At 37.6% G+C, this 11,453-nt stretch overlaps 1 protein-coding gene and 1 pseudogene across 1 annotated transcript; one reads left to right on the top strand and one right to left on the bottom strand.

The window, feature by feature from the left end:
• LOC109128063 lies at window positions 409-2,379 on the bottom strand (annotated as a pseudogene).
• Window positions 5,311-9,198, top strand: LOC109127920. The gene is made up of 6 exons (XM_019233518.1): window positions 5,311-7,417; window positions 7,509-7,863; window positions 7,945-8,121; window positions 8,205-8,304; window positions 8,391-8,703; window positions 8,870-9,198. Exons 1-6 carry the CDS (start codon window positions 5,311-5,313, stop codon window positions 9,196-9,198), a joined length of 3,381 nt encoding a protein of 1,126 aa, XP_019089063.1.

Genomic DNA, 11,453 nt, shown 5'->3' with positions numbered 1-11,453 from the left:
TCGAGTTGGGTTTGGGCCGTTTTCTTACGGACCAAATTTGATTTAAGGCCCAAATTAAATAAATCGGTCGCTAAATAGTAGCTGCGTAGTCGCAACTTTTGGCGACTGCAAAACCGGTCTCCAAATTAGTCGCAAATTGGCGACTAAAATGAGACATTATAAATTAGTATCCAATTAGCGTCTATTTTGCGACTGTTTTGTTTTTGTAGCTATTAAGTAGCAAAACAATCGTAATTCAGTCGTTAAATTTAGCGACTGAGTTTTAAGTCGCAAATTGCAGTAGGCAAATCCATGTTTTCTTGTAGTAATTCCTGGGGCATGTAACCCCTGCATGATTAATTGTACATTTGGTCAAGAATAGAATCTTGAAACTTAAGTTTCATAAGCTATAAGGGTGATAATAGTATTTTACGGAGTTCCAGCAGGATTTTCTGTGTTAGCTACACTTTGGTCCATCCCAAAGATCCTTGCTGTCCCAAAATCTGCAACTTTCGGGTTCATATGAGCGTCCAAGAGGATATTAGCCGCTTTGAGGTCACAATGTATGATTGTGGGTTGTGAATTGATGAAGATATAGAATCCCTCTAGCAATCCCTCCAATGATATTGTACCGCTTTTCCCAGTCTTACTCCCCTGGCTTTTTAGGGTCTGCACATCTCATATAGACCCATTATACAATGAGATCAAGAACTAGGGTTTAGGAGAATATATAACCCAATCATTTGTTTATTTTCTTACCAAAGAGGATGTAGTCCAGACTTCTGTTAGGCAAAAAACTCGTAGACTATGACTCTTTCTTCTCCTTTGACGGAAAAACCGAGAAGCTTAACAAGATTTCTATGCTGAAGTTTCGCTACAAGAACAACCTCATTCTTGAACTCTTTCTTACTTTGTACTGATTTTCTTGACAACCTCTTGACTGCAATTTCTTTTCCATCAGGCAACGTACCCTACAAATAACATCCATAAGATGATATAACTAGCTTGCTTTGACTCCAAGTAATAGGCAAGGGAAGCAAAGAAACAAGTAGCTAAAGAAATGATACCTTGAAAACATCTCCAAATCCACCTTGACCAAGTTTTTTGCTCTCTGAAAAATTATTTGTTGCAGCTTCAATCGTGCTAAATTTGTATTGCAGGGAGCGTGCAGATGTAATACCAGCTACAGTTGTAAGAAATGGTCTTAATGAGATTCCATAGACTATATATTTGCTAAAAGATAAGAGGCGAAATTAAAAAAAATGAACAACACTCACTTTGATTAAGTTCAACTTCTTGATATGATTTTCCCTTCCGAGCAAACGGGCGAGCAATAAGTCCCAAGATAATGCTAAGGATGACTACACCAACCACAACAATTGCTACAATAGTTTTCATTGACATATTTCCGCTGCCTGGAGAATTAAAGACATATAACATTATAATCTTTGAACCTTTGGACAGAATCTTGTATCAGAACTCTCAGTCATAAATTTGCAAGGACTTACTATTGTCTGTAGTCTTGGGATTGGCCCGATCGTCTGCAGAAGGTGGTTGTGACGCGACCACAGGATGTTGCAGTGGAGGAGGTGAAAGAGGAGGAGGAGCCAAGGTAATGTTACCAAAAGCCTTAGAGAATGTAAAAATCTGCCACCGGAAAAAACAGATTGGCCGCATAACGTAGCCTCCTGTATTATTACCACAGCATGACTGGTACTCACGTACGCCTTGTCGGAGACAGTTGTCACAATCACTCGGGGATATATCTGGCGTGCATTGCATCAACACGTATATATTCTGGAACTTTGTCAAGTTTGCATAATCAACTTTGTAATAATTTATCACTGGACGATGGTGTGCTTCTTGCTGCGGAGGCTGCAGCAATCATACGAAGTGTCAATCCCTCCCATATTTTCTTGAACTCTGTCAGATCGGAGGCGATGGTTGCAGTGTTCAAGACCAAATATTGTGACTCAATTTCCCAATAAGCTGCTGATCCGGAGAAAGTAACGTTGGAGTAACGAACAAGGCACAGCGTTGGATCAAGTGCCCAGTAGTATGCGTCTGTCTGGTTGACGCAATCCTGTATCAACCAGCCTGCCGCGCCCTTTAGACAATCAGAACAGTCACTTGGAGTTGATCTTGGGATGCACATCCCTAATGCGTAGACTCGATTCGGCTCTTCTCCAATGGAACCGTAGTAGAAACCATCTTGAGACGCGGCATCGGAAGGAAGAGAAGAGAGGATGAGCCGGCGATTTGAATCGTATGTACCGTTGGGTATGAAATTCTTACGGTTCTGTATGCATGTTTGTGCTGAAACAGAGGTAACACCAAAGGTTAGAAGAACAAAACAGAGGATTGATAAGAAACTCCTCTGCTTCATTTTGCCTTAAGAGATTATAGTTTTGTTTTAGTGTTTAAACATCTGTTCGTTTCTTACCAATTTAAACAGCAAGTGCTGTTTCTCGGAAACTTTCTGATTGTCACAAAACTAGATATGGAAATCGAAAGCCATAAAGCCATTTTTTTTCTTCTGTTCATACAGTATTAGTATTATGTTTAAATCCTTTCAAATAATAACGTAGACAAGTTGTAGTAGGCCAGTAGGCTGGGGTCGAGGCAGGCACCATTAACACTCATCTATAGCCAAAATACATAGCTTTTTTGATAATCAGTTTCTTACCCTTTAAAAAAAAAACGAAATCACGTAACAAAACCCTTAAGAAAGGCCTTAAAATATATGCAAGTAGTCTCATTTCTTAGTAAAGAAGACGTTGATAATGCAGCAAATCATTCGAATTAATACAATATCAAGCGTTCGTCACATAGTCTTATTTTTTAAAAAATTATTGCTAATTCTTTGTCTCAGTGTTTTAGGCGTTTATTCGAGATCTTACTTATTTAAAAAGAAATTGAAGTTTCTCTGAAAATCTCTAAATGTTGAATTCGTAAAGCTGATAAGCAGTGGTCCTTAAACCTTCCATGTTAGACATATACGGCGTGAAACGGGGCCCGCGACAAAATTCAACGGTTTTGGGGTAATTGAAAACGTTGAAATTTATTCATCATTCGTGACCATATGTTTTAACCGTTGAACCAAGAAACTCTTAAGTCTCCTCCTATCACCAAAACCGAACGAACCATAGAGGGAAATACAGAGGGATCAGATGATCATGATCATTGCAGTGGGCTAATTAATCTAGAGTGTCATTGGTTTTGGAAATAAACCTTTTAGAAATACAACGGCAAAACTCGGACTCTGGTAGCACGGTCCCAAAGTGATGAAACCTAGGTTCAAATATTATCAATTAATGAAATAAGTTTGTCCTATAAGCTAGAACTAATATAATCCCTTCATATAATCTGTTCATTGATGGATGAATCTAACTTTGCTATTCTGACTGCTCCCCAGATTATCGGATAGACGAGTCCCTGCGCCATCATCTTTAGTGTTCTTTATTACATTTCTTTGAAAACAATAGCATTTTAGTTACTAATGTGGCTCTTACTTTTTTTTTTCTTCTTTTTAAATAAGGTCATCTTTTCTTCTAATTTTGAGTCATGATCATGGATTCACGATGTTAGTTTATAAAAAATAAGTAAAAAATCACGAATATATGTGGTTATTATAAATTATGTTATTCTTTTTTTGTAACTCACTCGGTGACAAGACACAACTTTCTGCGAAAGAACAAGTAAATACCATCGAAGAATTTGTACATAATTTCTAATTAAAAAATTTTCAAGATATGAATGAGCAAGAGAGATGTGGTTGCAGTGAAAGTCGTTCCAAGAGTAGGTTTTAACTTCTGTAGAGAATTATCTGCAAATGTATCAAAGAAATAATCTGATTAACAAAATAGGGTCATATTAGGTTTTAACTTCTGTAGTGAATCTATTAGGGTCAGAAGGAATTGTCCATGGTAGAATCATATGTAATAGTTCTCAATAATCTGCAATCAATAATAAATCCAGACAATAAAAAAAAAAAAAATAGAAAAAAGTATATATAATCCGCATACCATTTTTGTAGGATGAAAAAAAAAAAAACTTACGGTTTGGTCCTGTTAATGGAGCCATGGAGCTTCTGTTGTTGCTTCTCCAAGCAAATGAAATAATGACATATATTAGCTTTCAGCATACTCCGTGTGTTTAAAAAGAAATTTGTAATTATGCATTCATTGGTTCCAGACTTGCAGATGTTGGAAATCGTAGATATGAAATTAGTATTGGCTGGGCTTAGATCTTGGTTACTACATGTAACTTTTGTTCTAAGTATATATGATTGATTATTAGAGATTTGATCCAATTCCTATGAGTTAAGTAAGGTAAGCTCTAAAATCGAAAATTGGAATTATGTGATATTTGACGAAATCAACTCCAGCAAAATACTAGAAAATAAAAGGAAGCGAGAGGGATATTTACGGGAATTTACCTGGTGTTTTCGGGAATATTGGAGGATGGGCAAAACGTGATGGTGAAGTCAGTTGAGTTAGGGCATACGAAGGTGTTGTTACTATTTTCGTAGGCGTAGCTAGACGCGGATGGGCAAGCGCGCTCGAAATTCTGCGTGTAAACTGTCGGCTTGCATTTTTGCTTTGACTCAAAGTCACCGGTGCAACAGTTCTCATCTGTCTTGGATTCGTGGCACGCACTACAAGAAAACATGCCATTTGCGACTACCATTTGTGACTGATTGTTTAGTCGCAAATATTTGCGACGGTTTTGCGACTATTTTATTACCGATTAACGACCATACACAATACGGAAGTAAAACCGTCGCAAATTTATGACGAAACATTATAGTTACAAAAACGTCTCACTTTTGCGACCGAATACATACTCTTTTGTAACTGATGTTATTTCGTCGCAAAACAAGATGCATTTTGTGACTAATTTGCAACTGCGATTTTGGTACGTGAGTGCCGTCGCAAAAAAGTCGCAAAATAGAGACTTATTTGCAACGACTTTTTGGAGTATTATTTAGTAGCAAAGTCGTCGCTGCATGTCGGCAAAAAACGTTGAGAATGTGGGAGATATTGTACTCAACTTTTGCGACTACATTGAAAACGGTCGCAAAAGAGTCGCACCATGTCGGCGAAAAACGTGCTTAACGTGTGTTAGGTGTACTGAAATTTTGTGACTACTTCTATAATAGTCGCAAAACAGTGGCAAAATTTCTCTTATATATATGCCACCACTTCTTCTTTCATTTACATCGACTCTAAAGAGAAAGAAACCAAAAAAAAACGTGAGAAAGAAAAAAAAAATCTAGAGGAAGAAAAAAAAAAGAGAGAAAAAAAAAAGAGAGAGAAAAAAAAAATAATAATGTGGAACAATCCTTCAAGAGCATGGATGTACAATCGGATCGATCCGTTCACTAATCATATCTCATCGGATTATTCGGCGGGAGTTGAAGAGTTCATTGATTTTGCCTGTAGCCATGCACAGAATAGCAGAGGTAGGTTTTACTGCCCTTGTGTAGTATGTCACAATTCGAAGTCTTTGAAAGCTGCCTCTGTTTCGAATCATTTGCTAAGTAGGGGGTTTATGCCTAACTATTATGTATGGTATGAACATGGTGAAGATTATGATGTTGTTGGGGAGGGAACTAGTAGTCATTATGCTAATAATACAGATTATGCTAGTGCTAGTGAACCAATAGGATTTGATGGGGAGAATATATATGCTGGGATGGTGAATGATGCATTTCATGGTTCTGTACCATATAACGAGTATCATGAACATGAAAGTGGAAATGATCATGTTCATGAACAACCCACCCAAGAAGCAAAACGGTTTTATGATATGCTAGCTGCTGCAAACACGCCACTGTATGATGGATGTCGGGAAGGGCAGTCGCAGTTATCGTTGGCAGCTCGGTTCATGAACAATAAGGTCGACTACAATTTGTCTGAAAATTGTATGGATTCATGGACAGGACTGTTTACGGAGTATTTACCAGAGGGTAATCAGGCAACCGGTTCATACTATGAGACGGAGACTTTGATGCGAAAGCTAGGATTACCGTGTCGTACATATGATGTATGTATAGATAACTGTATGCTCTTTTGGAAAGATGATGAGAAGTTGGAGCATTGCAAGTTCTGCGGCAAACCAAGGTATAAGGCTAGTGAAGGAAGAACAAGAATACCGTTCAGTAAGATGTGGTATTTACCGATTGCGGAAAGACTGAAGAGAATGTACCAATCTGAGAAGACTGCAGCTTTTATGAGATGGCACGCTGAGCACAGCTCTAAGGAGGGATTAATGTGTCATCCTTCAGATGCGGCTGAGTGGAAGAATTTTCAGCAATTGCATCCCTCATTTGCAGCAGAACCGCGCAATGTTTATCTTGGATTATGTACAGATGGTTTCAATCCTTTTGGGATGTCGAAACACCATTCATTATGGCCAGTGATATTGACTCCATACAACTTGCCTCCTGGGATGTGCATGAACACAGAGTATTTGTTTCTGACGATTTTGAATTCAGGACCGAATCATCCACGAGCTAGTCTTGACGTTTTTCTCCAACCATTGGTCGATGAGTTAACAGAGTTATGGTATAATGGAGTGGAGGCATATGATGTGTCCTTAGATCAAAATTTCAACCTTAAAGCTGTCCTTTTGTGGACTATCAGCGATTTCCCAGCATATGGCATGTTGTCAGGATGGACAACACACGGAAGATTAGCTTGCCCAATTTGTATGGACGATACAAATGCATTTCAATTGCCAGCTGGTAGGAAGACATGTTGGTTTGATTGCCACAGGAGATTTCTTCCTGCTAATCATCCAATGCGAAAGGATAAAAAACACTTTCTCAAAGGCAAACACGCAGTGAACGACTATCCACCGCAATATTTGACGGGTGAACAGGTCTTACATGAGCGTATAAGAAATGCCGAGCCGCCAAAGACTTCTGACTGCGGAGGAAATGGGCATGAAAATAAAGTGGATGGTTATGGAAGTTGGCATAATTGGCACAAAGAAAGCATCTTGTGGAAGCTCCCGTATTGGACCGATCTTAACTTACGACACAATCTTGATGTGATGCATATTGAGAAAAATATTCTCGATAATCTCATGTACACTGTTATGAATGTGAAAGACAGATCAAAAGACAATGTGAGGTCCCGATTGGATGTTGCAAGATTTTGTGATCGAAGTCAATTGCATGTTGATGCTGGTGGGAGAGCTCCTTTTCCTATTTGGAGATTGAGTGCGAAAGGGAAAAAAAGCCTACTTCAATGGGTCAAAGAAGATGTTAAATTTCCAGATGGGTATGTAGCTGATTTAGCTAGTTGTGCAGACATCAAGGATGGAAAGTTTTCAGGAATGAAAAGCCATGATTGCCATGTCTTTATGGAACGATTGCTTCCATTTGTGTTTGCAGAGTTGTTACCACGTGACGTCCATCTTGCAATATCAGGTAAAAATTTGATATATATATATATATATATATAGCAATTTAATTTTATATATATGTCAAATTAATTAATGATTTTATTTATATATTGTAGGGATTGGATCATTTTTCCGTGACTTATGCAGTCGATCATTGGAGATAAGTCATGTCCAAGTCCTGAAAGCGAATATTGTGATGATTTTGTGCAATTTGGAGAAAATATTCCCACCTTCGTTCTTTGATGTCATGGAGCACCTTCCTGTACATCTACCATACGAAGCCGAACTTGGTGGTCCAGTCCAGTATAGGTGGATGTATCCCTTCGAAAGGTTTTTCAAACGCTTGAAAGGGAAGGCGAAGAACAAAAGATATCCAGCGGGATCAATCGTTCAATCATATATTAATGATGAGATATCATACTTCTCAGAACACTACTTTGCTTCAACCATTTCTACAGCTAGTAGAAGGAGGTATTTCATACTTACATTATAATATATAATGGTCTTTTAAATTAACATGTAAGGCTACTTAAAGTTTTAAATATTTTTCAGGTCATTGCGATATGATGCGGGTGAGGTTCCTGTATATCTAGTACCCGTACCAGATATATTCACTCAAATCGGTCGTCCTAGTGGCCAAGTTACAGAGTTTTGGCTGTCTGATAAAGATCAAAAATGCGCACATGCATATGTATTGCGGAATTGTGATTACTTTCGTCCCCTAGAGAGGTATATGTTTCAGATTATTTTTATAGCAATTTCTCTTCAATATATTTATGGATTAATTGTCTTCTATATGTTGGGAAAAACAGTGTGTTGGACGATCAAATTCGGTATGAATATCCAGAACTCACTGATGATGAAGTCACATCGAAAAGAGATGAAGATTTTAGCGATTGGGTTTGCCAATATGTAAGTATATGTAAATAGTTTAATATAAAAAAAATATTTTATTGAATGGGTTCACTTCCGACAATTTATATTTATTTCTTCTGTAGGTGTCTACAATGAAACATATCCAAAGTTTTCCTCCATGGGTTCATGAATTGGTTGATGGTCCAGAAAACAAAGTCAAGTCGTGGCCCATGTATTTTACCAGAGGTTACATGTTTCACACGCGTGAACACGGGCAGACGAAAAAGACAATGAATTATGGGGTATGTGTCCGAGGGCAAAATTATTCTGAAGCATCTATGGAGGATGATTTTTTTGGGACCATTGAAAACATAATCGAGCTCGAGTATCCTGGCATTATTAACCTAAAGATAACACTTTTCTACTGTGACTGGTTTGACCCAACGGTTGGCAAAGGTATCCGCATGACAAATGGAGGCATCGTAGACGTGCTTCCGTCAAGAAAATACCGAAATTACGAACCTTTTATTTTAGGTTAAGTTTCTTTTCACTAAATATTTTAATTAATTTACTATATAGGTTCTCAAGCTAATTAATTAATATGTTCCGTTTCTTTATATAGGTTCTCAAGCTGATCAAGTGTGTTATCTGTCATATCCATACACTAAACGACCTCGCAAATCGTGGCTTACAGTGTGCAAAGTTAATCCGAGGAATGTTGTTCAAGGGAAGTTTAACGATGATGATTTGGTTATATTGCAACAAACTGTTATTGAGGCAACTCCGACTTTGGTTGAAGAAATCATCATTGAGAGTTTAGTCGACGAGAGTCATCAAGATGAACCAATCGATTTTGAGATAGAAGATGGTGAAGGAGAAGACGAATTTCAATGTAACTTGTCAACATCCGAAGATGAAGATGAAGATGAAGAACTTGCATATGAAGACTAAATGTGCATCTGATTTGTAAAATATTGTCTCTATGTTAAAATCAAATAAACTTATTTCAATTATAGTAAAACTTAATAGCTTGATTAATCTGGAAATTTGCAAGTAAAATTAGTATCTTAAAGTAAAATATAGTCACAAAAGAGTCGCACATTAGCGACCGTTTAGTAACTAAACAATATAGCAACGTTTCGCTTTGCAACCGTATTGCGACGAATAAGCGACTAACACCTGAATTAGCAACGTTTGTGCGACTCTTTTCCCACTCTTGTTATTTTTGGGAATTAAATTTCATTTTTGAGATGTATGTACATCCTTAGATATACATTTATACTTGTATTTGACTGAATTTAGTAACTAAAACTTTTTTAAGGTCATAAATTTCAATGTTAACAATGAATACATGCATATGTTCCAAAGCCATCTTTGTAAAAACATGTCACCATGGAAGAATGTGTAGGACTTTAGGAAAATGTAATTCTTATGTTTTAAAAGCAATGTTTTACATGCTCTTCCTATTTTATATACTCTTTACTACTAGTATGAGTGATGTATGGATGCAAATAAGCTCCTAATGTGTGAAAATCAAACTTTTAAATTGACTAGTAAAATACAGTCACAAAAGAGTAACACTTTGCCACCACTTTGCAACTGTCTTGAGACTGCTTTGCAACCGAGTTGCGACTAATAAGCGACTAACACCTGAATTAGCAACGTTTCTGCGACTCTTTTCCCACTCTTGTTATTTTTGTATCTTAAATTTCATTTTTGAGATGTATGTACATCCTTAGATATACATTTATACTTGTATTTGACTGAATTTAGACCCTAAAACATTTTTAAGGTCATAAATTTCAATCTTAACAATGAATATGTGTGAAAATCAAACTTTTAAATTGACTATTAAAATACAGTCACAAAAGAGTAACACTTTGCCACCACTTTGCAACTGTCTTGAGATTGCTTTGCAACCGTTGCTACTGTTTTTGCGACTGTTTTGCCACCCTGTTTTGGCGGTTTATGTTCCCACCAATAATTTTGTGAAATTTGTCCAATTATTTACGCGTTTTTTTTCCCCCAAAATTTTATACAGCGACCGTTTTGCGACTACATTGCGACGTCGGTTCGTTAATAACTAGGCAAAACACTTATACGCACTTCTTATTTCCTTTGACTACTCGATCTAGGTTTTTTCTCTCAAACCTCTTCACTCTCCTTTTCTCTCAAACACATCGAGCTCTCCTTCTCTCTCAATCTCTCAATCTCTCAATCCTCTATCTCTTTAAATCTTTTTCTTCTCTCTCTCTCTCTCTCTCTCAATCGTCGATCCGATGCCTCCTAAGACCAAGGTTGCTTCCAGAGGTCGCGGTGGCAGAACCGCCAACGGTGTCCGAATCTTCAGTGGTAGCAGATCCTCTTCTCATTCGTCTAACCCTTCTGAACGCACACACTCTGCGACACAGTCTGCAACCCATTCACATCAAAGCCGTCCTTCACAGTTTCCCCCGACAAACCAACCGTCGAGTAGTCATCCACTGTCGAGGACAAACCAACCGTCACTTCAACCGTCGAGTAGTCATCCACCGCGGAGGATACTTACACCGCCTCCGATTCCTCNACTTTGCAACTGTCTTGAGACTGCTTTGCAACCGAGTTGCGACTAATAAGCGACTAACACCTGAATTAGCAACGTTTCTGCGACTCTTTTCCCACTCTTGTTATTTTTGTATCTTAAATTTCATTTTTGAGATGTATGTACATCCTTAGATATACATTTATACTTGTATTTGACTGAATTTAGACCCTAAAACATTTTTAAGGTCATAAATTTCAATCTTAACAATGAATATGTGTGAAAATCAAACTTTTAAATTGACTATTAAAATACAGTCACAAAAGAGTAACACTTTGCCACCACTTTGCAACTGTCTTGAGATTGCTTTGCAACCGTTGCTACTGTTTTTGCGACTGTTTTGCCACCCTGTTTTGGCGGTTTATGTTCCCACCAATAATTTTGTGAAATTTGTCCAATTATTTACGCGTTTTTTTTCCCCCAAATTTTTATACAGCGACCGTTTTGCGACTACATTGCGACGTCGGTTCGTTAATAACTAGGCAAAACACTTATACGCACTTCTTATTTCCTTTGACTACTCGATCTAGGTTTTTTCTCTCAAACCTCTTCACTCTCCTTTTCTCTCAAACACATCGAGCTCTCCTTCTCTCTCAATCTCTCAATCTCTCAATCCTCTATCTCT

The sequence above is a fragment of the Camelina sativa genome, chromosome 12 (genome assembly GCF_000633955.1).
Source record: "Camelina sativa cultivar DH55 chromosome 12, Cs, whole genome shotgun sequence".
NCBI lineage: Eukaryota > Viridiplantae > Streptophyta > Magnoliopsida > Brassicales > Brassicaceae > Camelina > Camelina sativa.
Note: the sequence above shows the minus strand (reverse complement) of the source record. Positions and strands in the feature narration are given on the sequence as shown.

Coding starts and splice junctions, on each gene's coding strand:
- LOC109127920 (XM_019233518.1), top strand. CDS start 5,311: ATGTGGAACAATCCTTCAAGAGCATGGATGTACAATCGGATCGATCCG. Junction 7,418..7,508: donor CGTCCATCTTGCAATATCAG/GTAAAAATTTGA, acceptor TATATATTGTAG/GGATTGGATCATTTTTCCGT. Junction 8,122..8,204: donor TACTTTCGTCCCCTAGAGAG/GTATATGTTTCA, acceptor TGGGAAAAACAG/TGTGTTGGACGATCAAATTC.